The 21,176-nt window shown below is 49.5% G+C and overlaps 1 protein-coding gene across 2 annotated transcripts in view; it reads left to right on the top strand.

Annotated features, from left to right (window-relative positions):
* Positions 1-21,176, top strand: part of ZCCHC24 (zinc finger CCHC-type containing 24) — a 61,805-nt gene that overhangs the window by 15,381 nt on the left and 25,248 nt on the right. The window contains exon 3 of one of the 2 annotated variants that reach the window (XM_074339680.2): positions 1,554-1,637. The exons of the other annotated variant lie outside the window; for it this stretch is intronic. Within the exon in view, the coding sequence (XP_074195781.1) occupies positions 1,554-1,637 (84 nt within the window). The remainder of the gene's footprint in view (positions 1-1,553; positions 1,638-21,176) is intronic. 2 annotated transcript variants of the gene reach the window in all.

The following is a 21,176-nucleotide window of genomic DNA, read 5'->3' as shown; positions in this document are numbered from 1 at the left end:
TAGATATTTTGGTAACTACCACCACAACTAGTTATGGAACATTTTTGTCACCTCAAAAAGAAACCTTATACCCATTAGCTGTCACCACCTGATCCCCCAGTCGCTACCAACCGTGAATCTACTTTCTGTCTCTATAGATTTGCCTATTCTGGATACTTCATATACATAGAATTATATAATATGTGGTCTTTTGTTACTAGATTCTTTTGCTTAGCATATTGTTTTCAAGGTTCATCCATGTAGTAGCAGTTACCAGTTCCATGATTTAGGAAGTGTTCCATCCTGTTCTATTTTCTGGAAGAGTTTGGGCAGAATTAATATTAATTCTTCTTTAGATGTTTGGTAGATCATCTGTGAAGCCATCTGAGCTTGGGCTTTCTTTTGTGGGTAGATTTTTTATTGTTATTACTAATTGAAACTCTTATTATAGGTCTTTTTAGATTTTCTGTTTCTTCTTGAGTCAGTTTCTGTAGTTTGTGTCTTTCTAGGAATTTGTCCATTTCATCTATGTTGTCTAATTTATTGGTATACAGTTGTTTATAATATTCTATTATAATCCTTTTAATCACTGTAAGGTTGGTATAATTTCCCCCCTTTCATTTCTGATTCTTGTAATTTGAGTCTTCTCTCTTTTTTTCCCTGGTCAGTCTAGCTAAAGTTTTGTCAATTTTGCTGAACTTTTCAGAAGAGCCAACTTTTGTTTTAGTTAATTTCTTCTATTTCATTACTTTCCACTCTAGTCTTTTTAAAAATTGTGGCAAAGTGTAGGTATACAACATAAAATTTACCATCCTAACTCTTTTTAAGTGTGCAGTTCAGTGGCGTTAAGCACATTCACATTGTACCACCATCACCACCATCCATCTGTAGAACTTTTTTTTGTCTCGCAAAACTGCAACTCTGTACCCATTAAACAATAACTCCCTTTCTTTCCCTCCCTCAGCCCCTGGCAACCGCCATTCTACTTTCTGTCTCTATGAATTTCACTACTCTAGCAACCTCAAATAAGTGGAATCATACAGTATTTGTCGTTTTGTAACTGCCTTATTTCACTTAGCATAATGTCCCCAAGGTTCATTCATGTTGTAGCACGTGACAAGATTTCCTTCCTTTTTTAAAAAAGAGTGAATACTATTCCTGTGTGTGTGCGTGTGTGTGTGTCCACATTTTGTTTACCCATTTATCCATCAATGGACAAAGGGATTGCTTCCACCTTTAGCTATTGTGAATAATGCTGCAATGAACATGGGTGTACAAATATTTCTTTGAGTCCTCGCTTTCAAGTCTTTTCACTCTAATCTTTATTATTTCCTTCCTTCAGCTTGCTTTGAGTTTAGGTTTCTCTTCTTTTTCTAGTTTCTTGAGGTGGAAGGTTAGACTACTGGTTTTACATCTTCCTTTTTAAATGTACAGCACATCCTTAAATAACATCATTTCATCCACATTGCTCATTATAACATTGATGAGATGCCATTGGAACTTAATTCCTGTTTATATCAATTTGCCTATGGTAAAATTGGTTTCATTATATGTTGTTTCACTTAAAATTGTAGAACCTATCAATGACGTTAAGTGAGGACTTATTGCAGATGTTTACAACTATACATTTTCCTCTGAGCTGCATCCCACAAGTTTTGGTATGTATGTTGTATCTTCATTTTCACTTATCATAGGGTATTTTCTGATTTCCCTTATGATTTTTTTTCCTTGACCCACTGGTTATTTAAGAGTGTGCTGTTTAATATCCACATATTTGTGAGTTTCTCACATATCTTTTTGTAATTGTTTCTAATTTTATTTTGTTTTGGTCACAGAACATGCTTTGTATTATTTCAATGCTTCTAACTTTGTTGTAGTTTGCTTTATAGCCTAGCATTTGAGCTATACTGGAGAATGGTTCATATACTGAAGAATGTAATCTGCTGTTGTTGGATAGAATGTTCTATAGATGTCTGTTAGGTCTATAATGTTGTTCATGTCTTCTGTCTCCTTGTTGATGTTCTGCCTAGTTCTTCTATCCATTACTGTAAGTAGAGGTAGTGAAATCTCTATTATTGTTTACTTGACTTCTTTTTCTTCAATTCTGTCAGTTTTTGCTGCATGTATTTTGGTGCTCTGTTATTAGCTACATCTATGTTTATATTTCCCTGATTGATCCTTTTATCATTATAAAATGTCCCTCTTTGTCTCTAGTAACATTTTTGTTTTTTGTTTTACAGTCTATTTTGTCTGATATTAGTGTAGCCAGCTTTTTTATGGTTGCTATTTACATGACAGATCTTTTCCATCCTTTTATTTTCAATCTATTCAACTCTTTGAATCTGTCTCTTGGAGATAGTATACACGTGGATCTTGGTTTACTTTTTATCCATTCTGACAATCCTTGCCTTTTGTTTGGATTGTTTAATCCATTCACATTATTGATAATGCTATTGTTAATTCTATATTGATACATGCTATTATTGATATAGTTGGATTTAGGTCTGTCACTTTATTTTTTGTTTTCTAAATTACTCATGTTTTTTTCTGTTCTTCTATTCCTCCTTTACTGTTTCCTTTTGCATAAATGATAATTTTTAATGTAACGTTTTAATCTCTTTAATGATTTTTTCACTATTTTTTAAAGCTATGTCCTTAATGGTTGCTCTGGGGCTTATTTGATAAAATCTTAGCAGAATCTGCTTCAGATTTATACTAACTGAACTCCAGTGAGATATAGGAATATTACTCCTATATAGCTTTATTCTCTTTTCCTGTTTTTATAGCATTACTAGTATACATAGTACATCTATATATGTTATAAAGTCAGCAATACTTGTTACAGCTATTACTTTATATAATTGTATGTGTTTTAAAGTAGGTGAAAGAAGAAAGGAAAGCAATTATATGTCTATAGCTTTCGTCAGATTAGCCTTAATTCCCATTTATTGTTCTCTTCATTTGTTGCTGTGGATTCAAGTTACCACCTGGAATCATTTCCTTAGCCCAAGACAGATTTGCTCCTACCTGCCTCCTTTGTGCTGTTATTGGCAAAAGCATATTATGTTTCTATATGTTATAAGACAAACAGTATAATTATATGCATACTGTTTTATGCAGTTGCTTTTTAGATAAGCTAAGAGATGAAAGGAAAATAAATATTCATTTATACTGCCTTTACAATAACATAATCACCTTATCAGTGCCCATTGTTTTTTTTGTGTGTATTTGCATTACTTTTTGTGGTTACTTGCTTTCAGCCTGGGGAACTTCCTTTAGTATTTTTGAAAGGTTGGTGTGCTAGCAATGAATTCTTTATTTTTGTTTATCTGGGAATGTCTTTAGCCCACTTTCATTTTTAAAAGATAGCTTTGCTGGGTATAGAATTCTTGGCTGACAGGCTTTTTTTTTTCGTTGAGCACATTGAATATGTGCTTTGGCCTCCATTGTTTCTGATGAGAAGCCAATTGTTAATATTATTGGAATTCCATTGTAATTGATGTGTCATTTTTCTTTTGCTACTCTCAAGATTTTCTCCTTGTTTTAGCTTTCAGCAGTTTTATGATGATGTGTCCATTTGTAAGTATTTTCCTATTTATCCTACTCAGAGTCTCTTGAGCTGCTTGGATGTGTTGATCAAAGTTTTTCATCAGATTTGGGAAATTTTCAGCCACTATTTCTTCAAATATTTTTTCTTCAAATATTATTTCATTATTTCATTATTTCTTCAAATATTTTTTTTGCTCTCTTCTCCTCTCCTGTGGAATGATTTTTTAAATGGTTGAAGTGCTTTTAAAATCTTAAATGGTTTAACTGAGAGTGGAATGTGCAAAACGCTAAGTTAGCCCTGCTTAGCTCCTGAAACTGCCCATGCAGTCCCACAGCTCTGAGGAAGGCAGCAGTGAAAGTGGGTGTAAAACATTCACTGTCAATGCCCAGGTGGTAGGACATAGGAACCAGGGGTGGAAACCTGTTCTTTTCCAACATTAAGGGTAGGATAGAGGTGTCCATAGCTCAACTCATCAGACTGATGGGGCTTCTCACAGGTCCCTGGGGCAGTGTGAGGGGAATTGGGCTGTGCAGGAAGACTAGGAGATCCTGAAGCAGAGATGAAAGGTGCTGGAGACCAGTTTCCAATTTTGCCAAAGGGCAGTCTCTGTTTGTGGGGTGAGGCTGTGCCTGGACTGAGTCCATCTTCATTAATGTCAGCACTAGCTAGGGAGCCAAGAATGTCTACTATTCAATTTTTGAAAAACCTGCCTCTACTGCTGTCACCACACTGTGTCAGGCCTCTACTTCAAGGGTAGTAGCAATATTAACAACAATAATAATAGTTTCTAAGCATTGAGTTTACTACTAAGCTTAGCATGTGATATTCATTAGCTCATTTAATTCTCTCAAAAACTCTTATCAGTCAATTGCCAGATGATAAAAGTGAGGCCCAGAGAAGTTAAGTGACTTGCCTAAAGTCACAGGGCTAGTGAACATCAAAGTTGGAATTAGAACTTGGATCTTCCTGATTCCAGAGTCCATGTTTTTCAAATTAGGTTCTACTATCTGCCTTAGCATCCAGACTTTGATCTCAGAAAGTCAGGTGTTTTTGTTTTGTTTTGTTTTTGTTTGTTTTCTAAAGATGGGTTGCTGGAAGTAAAGAGGAACAAGCACAATGGGGGCCAAGGCCATACCAGGCCTGGTCTGGCCAAGTCTGTGTATCCAGTAAATTCCACCACTGGTCCAGCCTCAAGGTGTCTGCTGTCCTAGTTGAGTCAAGGAGGCCAGGGGTGGATTGGGGCCGCTAGCTCTGGTAGCTGCAGAAATCCCAGATGGCTGTAGGAGAATCTTGGTTGCTATCTGTTGGGCCTACCTGCAGCATCACGTGGACATCTCATCTTGGCCTCTGTACACCAATGGGGCCAGACCATGAAGACCTGAGCAGCAGCATCTTGCTCTGAGCCAGCTGCACTTGCCTGCATGAGTATGTGTGTTTGTAGGGGCATGGCTCAGTGTCACATCTGTGCTCAGGACACATAGTTTTTCTAGGACAGAGCCAGGCCCAAGACTCACTGCCATTACCCAACCCTTGCTATGCTCCTACTGTGTGCCAGGCCTTTGCTAGATAAGACTCTCCCCCTGTCCTCAGTGGGATAGACAGAAACACTGTGGGCTGCTCAGGGTGATCAGGGCGATATTTGAGGTTTGCAGTGAGGGACCAGCTCTGCCTGGGCTTCATGGGAGGCCTCAGGAAGAGGAGTCTGAGCTTGGGGTGGGGAAGGCTTCCAAGCAAGTGTGGCTGTAACGGGAGTACGCTTTCCGAGAATCGCCGGCCCTTGGCAACAGCTGGCACTCTGGGTGCCTGAGGGGAGGAGTGGGAGGTGTGGCCGCAGCAGGTGGTGAAGGGCCTGTGTGCCAGGCTGTACAAACTTGGACTTTATCTGGAGGGCAGGGAGAAGCCATCCAAAGGTTTTAGGTGACATGCTTGGATTGGCATTTTGAAAGATCACAGTAGTGGCAGATCGGAGGCCGGGCTGGAGGAGGCAAGATTGCAGACAAAACCAGTCCAGGAACGTGGATAGATGATAAGACCAGATACAGGGCAAGGGTGAGCAAAGGTGGGAAGCGAGGGGACAAATTCTGGACACTGTGAGAATGTAGCATCTGTGGGACTGGTGAGCAGGCAGCTAAAGGGGAGAGTGATAAGGTGTCAAGGAGGGCTACCAGCTTTCTGAGGTGGTCACCTGGGCAAGTGGGGTGCCACTAACTGGGATACAAATATGCTTGCCTGAAATGATAGGCTCTTTTTCATTTATTCATTCAGCAAATAGTTACTGAACACCTACTATGTGCCAAGTGCATTGTAGGCATTTGAAGATGCCACAGTGAACAAGCCAGGAAAGGTCCCCACTCTCTTGGGGCTTACCTTCTAGTTGGTGAAGTCAGGCAATAAGCACAAAGCAATAAGAAAATGAGGTATCAGCTAGCAAGAACTGCTCTGCAGAATATGAGTGTTTTGATAGCGAACACCAGGCCAACTTTTCCAGGAGAAACAGCAGGTCTGTGATTCTTTTAGGGGCCCACAAAAATGTTTTCCTTTTTACTTATTTTAAAGCCAGAAGGAAAAAATGAATATAATAATAATGAATAGATAATAATGAACCCAGCCTGGATAATATTTGTCTTTATACCAATGCAGTCATAAAATATCATTTTTAACAACTTTTTATGGAAGAAGGGGCCCACAAGAGGTGTACTGTGACTCTGAAGAGTATCTGCGAGCTGCTTTAGATTGGATGGCCACTGTGGGCCTCTCTGATGATAGGGTGTGAAAACTCCCGATATCATCCTCCCTCTAAAGCTTAGACAGGGTTCAGGGTCCATGTGCGAATACTATGGACCCTAATGTTAGTGAAGGGACAGCTTGTTGAGATCAGAGGGAACAACTTCAAATTTATAACACACAGACCAGAGTTGAAGTTCCAGTTCTAGTGCCTTCCTGCTGTGCACCCTTGGTCAAGTCACTTAACCTTTCTGAGCTACCTTTCCTCATCTCCAACATGTATCTGTGATTTGGGGTCAATGCAGGGCTCCCTGCCTTCATGGCACACTCAGCATCTTTGTTGGATTGGAGACTGGGGTGCGGATGAGGCCAGTACATCCAGGACCTGGCGTCTTGTCCCTAAGCCCTCTGTCCACTCCCATGGTGGTCAGGCCCAACCACACCCAGCCTGGCAGCCACCCATCAGGCACTGAGCTGAGAGCAGAAATTCTATAAGCCCTCAGCCTCCACCACTGCCAAGACATTCTTAATAGGGCTGGTTACTCCTTTGAGGGAGGTCTGAGGGGTGTTGTCACCTGTGCCTCCATGTCCAGCTGAGGACGGGGCTCTGTGAGGGGCTTGGGCTCTGTGAGGGGTCTGGGGAGGGCCTGAGCCCAGGGGAGCTGCCATTCCTGAGTCAGCATGCCCAGGGCTGCTAATGAAATCCAGATGTCAGACAGAAAACAATCATCACCCCCACCCATCTGGCAGCTCAAGTTTCTTGGAGATTGCAAAAGAAGAAGAAAAATAGAGCAGAGAGAGAATCGAATCCTAGAACAGCTGAAACCTTAGAGGCAGGATGTAAATAGTTTCAGGGTCCTGCCGGGGGGAGGAGCAGGAGGCAAGGGGAAAGCAGAGCCTGGACCAGGTCCCCTTCTCTCCGACCCTGCTTACAGCAGTACACTGGACCTCAGTCCTTGCACCTCTCCCTAGGTCAGAGCAGGGGTCCCTGTGGGGTGTCCTAAGACGGCAGGGAAGGCCAAGGCCACCAGCCCATGTCTGACCCCTGCCTGGGGTTTCTAACCCCCTCTTCTGGTGCTGACCTCACTGCAGGCCTGGGTTTCCTCTGGGGCTGGAGTGGCTGGAGCCTGGGCAGGGGATGGGCTGAAGGGGACTGAGGGTACGCAGGATTTCCCCTGCAGAACCTCGGGCCCAGGACTGTTGCTTAGCTCAGACCCATCAATATACCAGTGGGAAAACAGGTTTTCTCATAGCGCAAGGCCAGGCCTACAAGTTATGAAAGAGCAATAAAGGGAGGGAGGGAAGGATGTGGGGGAAGGAGGGAGGGAGGAAGGGGGAAGAGAAGAAGGAAGGAAGGGATGGAGGGAGGGAGGACAAACGTCATGATATGATTCCATTGACGGAGTGTTGGGCCCAGGGTTGAGGGCCTGAACATGTGCATGGCAGGCGTCATTGCAAGGGCTTCCTCGGGAACCTGGGGCAGGCTCACTGGCCGAGGGGCCAGGCTGCGATGTGCCAGTGCTTGTCACAGAACCTGAAATGCCGTGAGTGCTCTGAGAACGTTACCTGAGATGGGTGTCACTGGGGATGGTGTGGTGACTGCTGATGTTGGGGAAACCCCCAAACCAAGTGTTATGACCTCTTCTGAGGCCCTCTCCTGTGGCATGTGGTTCCAAGCATGGCCCCTGAAGGCAGCCCTCTTGGGTTCAACACCTGGCTTTGCCTCGGACCAGCCGGGACCTTTGGGACAATTCAATGTCTCTAGGCCTCAGTTTCCTCTTCTATAAGTTGAAGGTAATAAAAACCTATCTCATGGGAAGTTGTGAGGATAAGTGAGTTGTTTTATCAGAAGTGCTGAACAGAGCTTGGTACCTCATACACATCCTAAGTGTTAGCTGCTGTAACTGTGTTAACGATTATCGTTATTATTATGATGCCTCAGCTTGGCTGGTTTGAGAAGTTCCAGAGGTCTAAGAAAGTGCTTTCAGGTGGTGCGGGTCATCAGAGGGGGCTCTAGTCCTCCCATCTCACCCTCACCCTATAGGGATGGGCTACTGGGAGGCTGTGTGACAAGGCTGTGCTTTCTCAGGAGCCTTTGGATGGGAACATAGGGAGACTCTGATGACTTTGGGTCACCCAGGTTGGCTTGAGGGGCAAGAAGGCAGGGACTGAGCCAGAGGCTCTGCTCAGCCCAGGATGAGTGCTCCGGGAGGAGCGTGATAGGGCATGGCTAGAAGGTACCCAGTGCCACCTGTGGGCTGTCAGCTCCCCTCTGGCCAGGCAGAGGGATGGATCGCCAAATGCTCACCCTGGCACAGACAAGTGGAAGCAGCTGCAGGGGAATGGAGGGGCGGGGCACAGGGCATGGGGGCTCATGGGGCAGCAACGTGTACATCCTTCCTGCTGTCTCAGGCTGGCAGGAAAGAGTCCCAGAGGGCCAGTTTCACATCCTCAGCTGTCAGTTCTCCTTTTAAATGGACCACAGATGGTGATTTAGGGCCCTCATCTCCCCATATTTACTGGAGCCCCCAGGAATCTCACTGTATCAGTCCTTCTCAATCCTCTGCCCCTGGACCCTGAGGGACAGGGATGTTGGCAAACCCTGGGAGGCAGGACCCATCCCTGGTCCTTTGAGCACCTGCAGGTTTCCGTGGATGGAGAGCTGAAGTAGAGCAGTTGCATTCTTGGGCTGAATAGCTGCTTGGTGTCACCTCCTCCTGGCAGCCTTCTTTGATTGCACCTGTCCTTCAAGCTCAAAAAGATTGCCCTCCTTTGAATGCTGGAAGGACCCCATTCACTCACTCACTCACTCACTCACTCACTCACTCACTCACTCAACATCCCCTGCCCATGGTCTCCTGTAGGCCACACTCTTGACCTGAACCTCTTATATGGCTTGTTTTGCCTTGGAGTAGCTCAGGGCAGTCTTCGGGCCCCGTGGAAAGTTCTGGCTGGGTCATGTCTTGCTCCCCTCCACCTCAGTGAGGATGTGATAGTGCAGAGCAGCCAAGTCTCACGGAGCTGGACTCAGACCTCACTTCGGTCATGTCCCAGCTGTGGGGCCTGGTGCATGTTGCACAATGTCACCCAGGCATCTGAAATGGGCTCACCCCCTTGTTGGGTGTTTGTGGGAAATGTGTGGGCAAAGCGGCTGATACAGTGCTTGGCATTCCACAGCGTCCAGTAAGTGGCAGCTCTTGGTAGTATATTTGTCAGGTTGTTGGGCCTCCCCAAACCTTAGCTCCCTCATTTGTAAGGTGAGGCTCCGGAGCTTGGCTTTGTGGGCTTGGTATGAGGTAGTGCGATGCACGAGGATTGATGCCTCCTCTTTCCTTTTCCCTGCCCTCCCCCAGCCAGGCTGCTTACCCCCCCACACAGGTGTACACATGCACCTACATGTACACACACGCACCTGGGGCTCTTCAGCCTCCAAGCCTTTGCTCATGCCATCTCCCAAGCCTTCAGTGCCTTTCCCTAATTGCTTTCCTCCTTAGCTCCCGTCAGGGCTCAGCTTGAACCCGTCCCTCTGTCAGGAGACCTTCTTCAGCCATCCCAGGCCCACAGGCTCTCCTCTCTGAACCCTGCTGTTCAGGACCAGCACCCCACCCAAGACCTAGTTCTAAGGCCTTCAACGGCTTCTCACTTCTCCTGCCTCCCCATGCAGTTCCTGGAGGATGAGAGATGCCCCCTCGTTGTGTGGGCTCCACTCTGCATTGCCCCAGTCTTGGAGTGTGGCCCCAGCTGTTTGCCATGTGAGTCCTGCTAAACCTTGTCATACCCCGGGACTTTGCCATGCTGTGCCCTTGGCCGGTAGTTGACTCTCATTTTCTCCGTTTCCTCCAAGCCCAGCCCAAACGCACCCTCCCCAGAGCAGTGTCCCTTGTGCCCTCTGTGTCCCTGGCCTTGCTCCTACACTGACTTGCGGAGCCCTGCCGAGCCTGGGGCTGGTCCTGGCACAACCCTCTCGCCTACTTCCAAGTGACCTGTCCCAGGTAGGGTCTGTATTCACATAGCTGGCAGAGGGGGCACCGCTTTGAGGTCAGAAGACCCAGGCCTGCTCCTCAGTAGCTGTTCAACCTTGGCAAAGTCCACCCTGCCCTTGAGCCCTCATACCCCTGAATGCATGAAACAGGGTCAGCTGTGAAGCCCATCTGTCAGGGCCTGTGTGAGAGCCAGAGGCTATCGGTAGGCAAATGCACTATAAAAACTGGAAAGCTGTACTGGTGCTCCACTGCCCAGTGAGCAGTGAAGCTCAGGCCTGCATACAGCAGGTGCTCACAAAACGTTTGCTGAAATTGCTAGATGGGAGTGAGTGAGGGTTTTGGGGTTCTGGGTGGGTGAGAGACAGAGGGCTGTCATGGCCCATGCCCTCGTCTGCAGGGGACCGGGGCGGGGAGTCTTGCAGACATATTTATGATGGTAGTGGTTTCCCTTCCCATCCGTCTGGGGTGGCCCTCCGGGATGGGAATGCAGCCTCCACTGGGTTCCTCCTGCACCCTGTGGCTTTATCTGGGGTGAGAGGTAGCCTAGCCTCTGGGTTTGAGGACTTGGCACCACCGACCTGGCCTGCCTTTAAGAGTTAGGCTCCCCTCCCCTGCAGGTCCCCCATTCTAAGATTTAGGCTGCAGAGAAATCAGGCCGCAGATGCAGGGAAGGAACACCCATGGAGTGGGGTGGGGAGGCTGGAGAAATGAGACCTTCCTCATGTCTGGCCTCCATCTTATGATCTCATTGGATTGTCACTCTAGCCTGAGCCGAGTCTGCAATCCATCTGCCCACCTTCTCTCCATTCATCTCTCCCTCCCTTCCATCCTACCTTTATTTTGTAACAAAGTAGTACAGAGAGGTTAAGTAACTTGCCGGTAGACACACAGCTGGTTAATTACCCCAGGACCCAGCTTTTCCCATAGCTCCTCTCTGCCCAGGAGGACAGAGCCATCCATTAGGATACGCTGCACCTGTTGTGCTCAGGCCTGGGCAGAAATTAGGCTGCAGGAGAAAGTGTGCGCCCTGGCTTTTCTCCCCACCTTGTATCCTGGAACTTCCCTGGCTTTGGCTGGGGAGGGAGGCTTTGTGCAGGAGCTGAGTGTCTCTCATCCCACGGGTTGGGGTGGTGGTGAGGAGGGGGCTGTCCCCAAGGCAGTAAGTATGATGACAAGGGGTGAAAGTTGACAGAAGCCCAAGCTCTGCCCCCCCCGCCTTGCTGGGGTGCATGAAGCTCAAACAGGGACGTGCATCCCCTCTTTCCACAAGCCTTCTGAGCTCTCAGTCACTCTGTCTTCTGAAAAAACCCTTTACTCAACCAGCTTAGTATTTGGTATTCTCTTTTGACTATGACCTGTGGGGTGGGGCCAGGAAGTCCATGAAATCACTAGCACAGTGCCTGGCACATATTGAGTGCTCAGCAATTGTGAGCTATTGCTGCTGCTTTGCAGCTGTAGCCCTCATGTCTGCCATGGCTCGCACCTGCGGCAGAGCAGGGGCCATCATATGGAGAAGGTATTAACGCTTGGAAGGAGTGTTCGCCATATCGCAGGCACTATAAGCACTTTACATGTATTGACTCATCTAATCCTCACAATTGCCCTCTGTGTACTCTTATTATTCCTATTGCACAGAGGAAACTGAGGCACAGAGAGGGTAAATGACTTGCCCAGGGTCACACAGCTCAGATGCAGTCCCAGGCAGTCTTGCTTCAGAGTCCATGACGTCATAAATACAGAGGGTGCCAAAAAAATGTATACACATTTTAAGAAAAAAAAAAACATTAAAATTGTAATACTCAATATATAATGATAACAAAAGACGAATACAAGTCATGTGTATGCATTTGTTTGGCTCCCCTGGTATATGAAGGAGGAAGGAAGAAATGAACAAGACTAAACTGGAGGCCGGCCCGGTGGCTCAGGCGGTTGGAGCTCCATGCTTCTAACTCCGAAGGCTGCCGGTTCGATTCCCACATGGGCCAGTGGGCTTCTCAACCACAAGGTTGCCGGTTCAATTCCTCCAGTCCCACAAGGGATGGTGGGCTGTGCCCCCTGCAACTAGCAACGGCAACTGGACCTGGCTAAGCTGCGCCCTCCACAACTAAGACTGAAAGGACAACAACTTGAAGCTGAACGTCACCCGCCACACTAAGATTGAAAGGACAACAACTTGACTTGGGAAAAAAAAGGCCTGGAAGTACACACTGTTCCCCAATAAAGTCCTGTTCCCTTCCCCCCCCCCCAAAAAAAAAAGAAAAGAAAAAAAAAAAAAGACGAAACTGGGATGTGGGAAAGGAAAGGGAGGCAGGGACCTGATGTTGGCTGAGTCCTCTCTATGTGCCAGGGACCAAGCTGAGTCCTTGCACATCATTCATGTCCTCAGAGACATCAAGGAATTCCCCTAGGGTCACACAGGAGCCGAGGGCACGGCTAGGATTTGCGCCGAGTGACACTGCCTCCACAGCCTAGCTGATTCCTAACTGTCTGTTCCACCAACTCAGCCCACTGGGAGTCAGACCAGTAGCCAGCAGAGCTCAGCAAGGGTCCCCTGGAGATGCCCAGGAGGCCTCGGGGCAGAGGAACTGACCGCTGCCTCCAGGGAGGCAGGACAGGGAGGCACTGGGTGAGGCCGCTCATTGCCACGGAGCAGGAGTTTAGAGGAGGGAGTGTAGCCAGTGAGTGACTTTGAACAAATGCCTTGCTCTTACTACACCTCAGTTTCCCCTTCTGTGCAGTGGACCCAGTGACATGCATCCCATCTGCCCTTCGGGGCTGCTGTGTGGATCTCATGAGCTAACAGAGCTGGAAAGGACTTGCAACTAAGCTGAACAAAAGTAAGGGGTTCTTAGGAATAAATAGATTGGTATTTATGAGCTTCTAAAGGTGTGGTCTGTGGATCACCAGGCGCTTATCAGAAATGCAGAGCCTTAGGCCACACCCCCGACCTGACAGATCAGGACCAGCACTTTCGTGAGATCCCAGGCGACTCGTGGGCACATAAACATTTGGGAAACACTGGTCTATCTGGGCTCCTACTTCTCCATTCCTGAGGAGGCCGCTTAGGCTTTCTTTCCATAGCTCAAGGGGTTCTTGGCTGGAAATTCCCGTCTCTTTGGAGGAAACACGCTGGCCCAGCAGGGCCCCTGCCCTCCTTAGCTGCGTAGGAGCTGTGAGCACATCAGATTAAAACTGGGGTCAGGCCTTGGCTCTGACAGGCTCCGTTGCTCTGGCAGCTCCTGATGAGGTCCACTCATTTGTTTGGGGTGCAGCTCCTCCCAGAGTCCGCAAGGCCAGCCAGAGCTGCAGCAGGGACAGTGGAGAGGAGCGCCCTCCGCTGGGGTGCGCGAGGTGGGGCTTTCCTGTGCGTAAGTAAAGGGCGCCCCTCTTCATGCAGGAGAGCAAAGGGCTGGAGCTGCAGCTGGACTATTTCAGGTGAGGCATCAGAAGGAACTTCCTAATTGACCGGGAACAAGCCAGCAAAGGATGCTGAGGGCTCCTATGGCCTTAAATGTGTGGCCATGTAGTGTGACATCAAGAGGCAGAGCTGGGAAGGGGTCCCAGAAGTGCTCTGTCCAGCCTCTGCCTTAAGACCATTTAGACCCAGAGAGGCCAAGTGACTTTTCTAAGGCCACACAGCAAGCTAGTGACAGTGAGGACCCCCTGGCTTATGACTCGTCATGCATGGGAACTTTCTTCTTCACGGGCCTCCCTGGAGGCTGGATATTGACCTTGATGACCTTTATAGTGCCCCTCCATCCCCCCTTTGAAACAACCTGCAGGACTTTGAGCATGTGGGTGGCAGGAAGGAAGGGGCTGGCTTTGGGAGCCTAGTAGCCTTCAGATGTCTCACTGTGCTGGCCCACTTGGTCCCCAAGACCATCGGGAACACCCTTGGAGCAGGGGGGCTCAGAGGCAGATGCAGTGAGTTAGGGACAGGCCCCTGGAGCCAAAGGAGTCCAGGCAGAGGAAGCAAGTAGAGAGAGGCCTCAGGGGCCTGACCTTGGTCTAGAGGCTAGGGACCACCACGGTGTGTTCTTGGGCCAGTTGCATGCATTCTGTTTCCCCAACTGTAAAATGGAAGAGAGTGCACTCGATCAGTGATTCTCAACTAGGGCTTCACACTAGAATCACCGGGGAATTTTTTTTTAAGCTTGGTGTTAGAATTTCTAATTCAGTAGATCCAAGGTAAGCCTGCCCATGGGCATTTTTTCAGCTCTCCAAGTGATTCTGATACACCTTTGCCCAGGTCTGAAGTAGTGTGGAGCTCAGACAGGTGTCGGGGACGGTCTCTACAGCTAAGCAGAGCTGTCATTGTCCGTCTGAGTTCCTGGGAGAACAAGATTAGAGGTTCCATGAGACTCGGAAATGAACGTTCCAGGTGGTCCTGCTTTTGTCACTGTCTGATGTTCAATCCCAGATTTCTTAGATCACATGATTACAAAGTCCTGTTCTGAGGAACTAGACTTCCCACGCTGGACAATTCTGACACTTGGTTGTTCCGAATGTTGTGAGTTCTATAACCTGAGGTTCAGTAATCATTCTCTGTCTAAATTGTATCGTTCTAAACTCTTCCACACTTGTCTGTTTCAGCGTGCAGTTATTCTTTGAAATGAAGATTCTCCACATCTATAATTCTAACATTATTATTCTGGGTTTTAGAGAGTCTAAGAATCTAAGCTATTATGGTACTAACATTTTTTAAAATCCTAAATTCGGCAACTCTGTGATCTGTCATTCCATCTGGGCAGTTGGCTGCCAAGTCCTAGAGCTTGGCCTTTGTCTCCCCCAGACAAGGTGGCAATTGTGTGAGCTTGGATGTGTGCCCCCTCCCCTGCTTGGCCTGGACGGCCTCTCTTGGGGGACAGAGTGGGGGTGGGGAGCAGAGACCCCACAGAGCTCTCTGCTCTGACTTTTGTTCCGTCACTATCAATAGAGGAGTGGAAGGTGGAACAAGGATGAGGGGCATATTTGTGTGCTCACGCAGCAAGAAGGGCAGTGGGTTAGACATGTAGCAGCATCTCTTATTTATTCAGTTCATTGGTCCCTCCTCGTAGTACAGCTGTCAGTTCCCAGAATGTCAGCTTTGGCTAGAATCTGTTGCATCCAAATCATCTCCCCTAAACGCATGCACCCTGATTCCCGATGGGAAGACTGAGGCCCAGAAGGAGGAGGTGACTTGCCTGATAGAGCTGGTGCCCAAACCCAGGATTCTTAACTAAGTAGCCAGCTGCTACACGCTGTCTTCTAGCCAGAACTTCTTAGGCCTTGCTCTTTGCACAGAACCATCTATAGAACCCAGTTGACTTGTGGGTCTCCCTGAGGTGACAGGGACCAGCCCTGTGACTCACAGGATTACAGATTTGCAGCCTGTAGGCTGGTGGATTTCACCAGGCCTAGGAGCGGCTCTCCCTGCCCCATGTGACCTCTCCTGGCCATTTCCTGCCTACCAGACCACACAATTTTCCATTTCACTCCCCCAGGACTGGTGCCCACATACACCAGTTCATATAAAGATTGCAGACCAGGTGGCACAGGGTGGGCTGGGAACAGTGAGATGCCACTTACTGTGTGATCTTGAGAAAGTCCCTTCTCCTGTCTGGGCTTTTCCATGTTGGGGGCTGGTGGATCGTAACTCCCAGTTACTGTGAGGATTAAATGAGATCCTATGTGGGAAAACCTGACAAGTTTGGACAGGGCAGAGGCTGGCCTCCTCCACTGCCCTCTCCTCACACTGAGCTTAGTTCTGACCAGCTCTGCTCCTTGTTGAAGGAGATTGAGGGAGCTTATTTATATTTGCTGGGAGAGTGAAATTTTGGATTTCAGAGATTTTCCTGGGTTTTCAGAAGGTTGACAAGATAGGGAAGAAAGAATATGAAGGCCCTAGACATTAGACATTTGAGATTTTAGGTAAGTGTCCATATACTGATCACGGGGGTTGAGGTGTATTATTTACTGAGTTGTAACCATGTGCCGAGCACTTTACGTCACAAGCTCATTAAGTCTTCTCAACTCCCCACCCAGTAGATCATATTTTCCTCACTTGAGCAATGGGGAAACCGAGGCTCAGAGAGGTTCGGAAACTTTCCCAAGCTCCTGCTGCCAGTAACGGCAGAGCCAGGATTCAAACCCACGTCTTGGAACTGCATAGCCACAGCTCTCTTCCCCTTTGCTCTCAGCTGGCTGAGAGGATGCAGGGTCGCGAGATGGATGGCAGCCATCTCCTCATGCAGCCAGGGAATAGAAAGACATTTTCCAGAAGAGATAAGAGTGGTTGCATTTCTCCTTCCTTCAGCACGACTCTCCTAATTTTTCATGCAGTTATTTTTAATCATATTGAGAAATCCAGAGCTGCCTGTGGCTGACCAGCCCAGAACTTACCTCTAACCCACTGAAACTTGTGGTGATGGGCGTAGGACAGGGGGCTCTGAGCAGCCACGCGCATGGTGCAGCTACATGGAGCCCCCACGTGTGCACGCTGGGCGCACACCCCTCACCAGTGTGCTGATGGGCACCCTCACACACAGGCTTAGGATGCTGCACACCGCTGCCAGGGCCCAAGAAGCCTCAAGGGTCCTGGGGCCTTGCGAGCCCACGTGTGTGTGTGTCTGCAGCTACTATGTGCTTGCCCAAGCCCAGTTCAGTGTACGGGCTCAGTGCCCCTTTATGGGCAGAGCAAGGAGGCTTTGTTCCGGGGCTTCCACAGCCCAGATCTCCCAGGTAGTTCCTTCCACTCCTGCTGTTCTGGCTTTCCGGGAGGCTGGGAGGAAGATAAGGATGGAAGAGATGGTCTAGGACCAGTAGGGTTGGTCCAGGAACTGGGGATGTGGGCTTCTGGGGGCTTGCCTTGGGTCCCTGTACCAAGTATTGCCTTGGCATCACCCCTGGGGAGGAAAATGTGCCCCCCTGGTGACGTGGCCAGTGTCAGGTTGAAGAGCCCTCTCCTGTAGCATGGTGGTCCTTTGTGGTTGGGAGACCCTCTCAGGGAGCTTGGCAGGGTCCCCAGACTCCGCAGGTGGATCCAGAGGTCCAGGGAGAGTTGTCTGGAAGTGAGCCATCCTTCCTTCCTCTCTTCATCTGCTTTAGACTGTCCCTTCACACTGCACTTGAATCCTGAAGATCTTAGGTTTGTCCCACCCTGCACAGGCCATGCGAAACTCGGGCTGAGCAATGCTGGGGGGCCTGCCTCTCGCTCTGGATTCCAGCTTCTTCGCCTTCCTTCTGGGTTTTCTCCCTTTTTAAACTCAACACCTCTTCCATAGATTTCTCCTTTGTGGCTCTAAAAATTGTCCTGGGGCCTAGCAGGCAGCTTGGAGCAGGGGGAAAGCCTTGGGCCGGAGTGCACGTGGCCTGGCTGTTTCTAACTTGGCCCTTCCTGCATTGAGCCTATTTGCTCACCTGCACAGGAGTGTATGTGTGTAATTATAGCACCACTCCGGGGTATCTAGCCCCACCTCCACATTAGCTCCGGGGTGGACCCTGTCTCTAGGGACACCTTCTCCAGGCTCAGGTGACTATTTTATTGGTGACTCCTGAGGACAGGCCTCTGGGAAGGAGCCAGGGCAGATAGTTATCACAAGACTGTCCCATCCATCACTGTCTCCTGCAGCCCAGTGATGGCCAGTCCTCCTTCCATTCATCACTGCCAGCTGCAGGGTACTGCCCTCACCCTCCCCTTGCCCCACCTTGGCCCTTCCCCCAACAGTCTTGCAGAGCCAGGGCTGTCACCAGCCAAAAGGGGGCCCCGGCCCAACACCCACAGCCACACTGTGGGAGGAGGTGGACGGTAGACACCTTGGAGTCATGTTTGACCCCCCGCTTTCCCTGCCCCAGGCTAACCCCAGTCCTGTTGACTGTAGCTCCTGTCTGTCTTTGGAGTCTCTCCACTTTTCTCCTCTCTGCCATCCCTCTGTCGCCTTTTGTCAGCCATGTGGCAGCACCCCCCTCACCGGTGTCCTTACATCTAATCCCTTCAATCCATTCTCCATATACAGAGACCTTTTGGAAATATGAGGCTAACCTCGGCACCCCCAATTTTAAACCCTTCCCTGGCTTTCCTTGACTTCTGAGCTAAAATCCCACCTACAGTGTAGTCCCAGCGCCCAGTGTTGTCTGGCTTCCACGGGCCCTCCGAGCTTCCTGCCAGCCCAGCCCCTTGCACAAGCGGCTGCATCCATGCAGATCCCTTTCTGCTTTATCTTTACTTTGCTCTTCCTGCACGTCCCGTGGCCTCCTCCCCAGCCAACCTGGTCTTTATGTTCCCCAAAACACAAGGCTATGCTCTTAAAGCACATCTCTCTGTGTGTAAATCCATGTTCGAGTGTGTTACTTTATCTGTTCATTCAGCATGTGTTTATTGAGTACCTACTATGTGCCAGGTACTGTTTTAGGCACTGGGGACATACCATAGTTAACATGAAAGTGAAGGGGAGAATGCAGCTCCCGTTCTGTGGGACGACAGACGGTAAAGAAATAGATATAAGCAGATATGCTATGGTGTTAGGTCATGTTCAGGGACAGCCTCTCGGAGGAAGTGACAACTCGAATAGAGACAAAGCAGGGAACAAATGATGTGGAGATCTGGGGGAAGGGTATTTTTGGCCGAGGTAATAGCAAGATCAAAGGCCCTGCGGTGAGGCAAGGATGTGTTTGGCCCATGCAAGGAAGAGCCAGAGAGCCAGAGTGACCCTCCTGACAGTGCTGGCTCATAAGGAGACCTGGTCGGGAGCAGAGGAGCTGAGGCACGGGGAGCACACCGTCAGCCCTGCTGTCCCTTCTCCCGCCTCCTCCCCCAGCTGGGCAGCCCTCCTCTAGGGGACATAGATGGGCGCTTGTTTGGGGAGCCCCCCTCTCCTACCCCTGCCTCTCGGAACACTCGAACACTCGCAGTGGGGACAGGAAGTGTGGGCCCTCGCTTCCCAGCTGCCCTGGTGGGACGCCACCAAGCTGGGCCCGCCTGCCCAAGGAGGGACAGAGGCCCTATTGAGCCCGCTCTCTGGACCAGCAGGGACAATAGCCACACTGAGGCTGAGGAACACTGGCCAGCATGCTTGTACAGGAAGTCGCCAGGCTGCTGCCTGCCCCCTCCCCCGGCCTCCTGACTTTCTCCTCTAGCTACTTATTTCAGGCTAATACTGATGTCCAAAATGGTCACTTTGTCCTTCGCCTCCACCCCAGAGGCTCCCTGCTCCGTGCCAGACCCACTTTGGGCCCTGGGAGCAGAGAGGAGTCCTAGATGGTCTCTGTCCCTGGGGAGGGACCAAACTGAGTGAAGCATCCTATATGCTTCCTGCAGAGATGTACAAAGTGCAGGGGGCCCCGGGGACTAAGGGATGTCAGCTGGCAGGGCTGGTAGGGAAGTCTTCCTGGAGGAGAGGTCAGTGTTTTTGCAACCAGGGTCATATTTTCAAGGCATAACAGCCGTGGGGCACAAGACTAGCATCTGTGACAGGCTCAGAGGGGGAGGAAGCAATGGCCTCTTCCTTCCGGCAATCCAGGGTCCATTCCAGGACTCAAACTCTGTCTGTGTCTCCAGCCTGTATACTGTTTACTTGGGGAACATTTGCACTGGAAGGATCTTTAGGAATCACCTAGGTCAGGAATGCTAGCACAGGTCCTGTGTGCCTGTCACCCCCAGCCCACGGCCGTGGTAAGGCAGACATCACCAAAATCATCCCATCCTGGCCTATTGAGCTAGGATACAGCTGCAGAATCCTTCTCAACACAGTGCTCTGATAGCAAGTAATTGGTATGGGCACACAAGATGAAGTATTTGCCTTTCCTGGTTCTGTTCCTCCCCGCACTGACACATGGGGAAACTGAGACCCAGGCAGGGAAGGGCCTTGTCCCAGATCACAGTGCATTAGGGCTAGAGTAGTGGGCTGGGGGCAGGTAAGAAACATCCCCCTAAAAGCAGTTTAAGTTGTGTAACTTCAGAGGCTGGGATAGACCTTGCAGTGTGGCTGCCCTGTCTGAAAAAGAGATCCCCGTTAGTGTCTATTGTGGCACCCCATTCTTTCATAGCCCTCATCACAACTTTAATTAGTTGCATAAGATACCTGTTTTTTTCTTTCCCACCTGACTGTAAGTTCTTGGGGGCCAGGATTCCATCTGTCTTGTTAACCCTGCTCCAGTGCCTCATAGATAGTGGGCCCTGGATTTGAGTGTTGAAGGCATGATGGAGGACCTCAGTGCTTTCCCACTCTGTGGCTGGTTGCTTGACCTCCACTGGCCTGCAGAGGACAATGGGACCCCTGGGGCAACAAGGACCCAGGGACCAAGCTGGTCGGATATATGCCAGTACGTGATAAACAGCCAGCCCAGGCAGTGTGGTACTTCAGCTTCCTGCAGGGAGACTGAGGCCCAGGGAGGCACAGCAGTGAGCATAGAGTCTTGCAGGCTGAGCAGGGAGCTGAGCCGGCTGGGATCTCCTTACTTCTGGCCAGGCTTCCGGGCACCCAACCTGGCCACCAGCCCGCCCTGTAGTTCAGGGGCTGACTTTTCTTGACAGGTGGCCCCTGGGGAACTGTGTATCCAGTGGCGTGACAAAGAGTGGTGGTGCAGGTGGGGGCAGGAGATGCCTGCAGGCCGTGGGTTCCTTTGCTCTCCCGAACAGACAGGATCAGAGCCTGAGCAGCCAGGCCCCCTGCTCCCTTCATTGTTTCCCATGATGGTTTCCAGATGCTGGGGAGTCACAGGTTTGGGGCTGGGCCAGGAGAGCCAGGACAGCCCTCCCCCCGTACCCCACCACCACCTCCACCACCACCAGTCCCGCTTTTAAAGAGATGGCCCTTCTTCCCATTGCAGGCTGTTGCCCACCTGAGCCCAGCACCCTCACTGTCCTGCATCTAGCTCAGCTCCAGGGGTGAGGAGCCCTGGGCTGCATTCCCAGCTCTGACCCTAACTTCCTCTAGGGTTAGTTTCTTGCCTTCTCTGTGCCT

The sequence above is a fragment of the Rhinolophus sinicus genome, chromosome 15, assembly GCF_057876585.1.
Source record: "Rhinolophus sinicus isolate RSI-liver-muscle chromosome 15, RSI-T2T, whole genome shotgun sequence".
Taxonomy (NCBI): domain Eukaryota; kingdom Metazoa; phylum Chordata; class Mammalia; order Chiroptera; family Rhinolophidae; genus Rhinolophus; species Rhinolophus sinicus.
The sequence above is the reverse complement of the archived record's forward strand: the minus strand, read 5'-3'. Positions and strand labels throughout refer to the sequence as shown.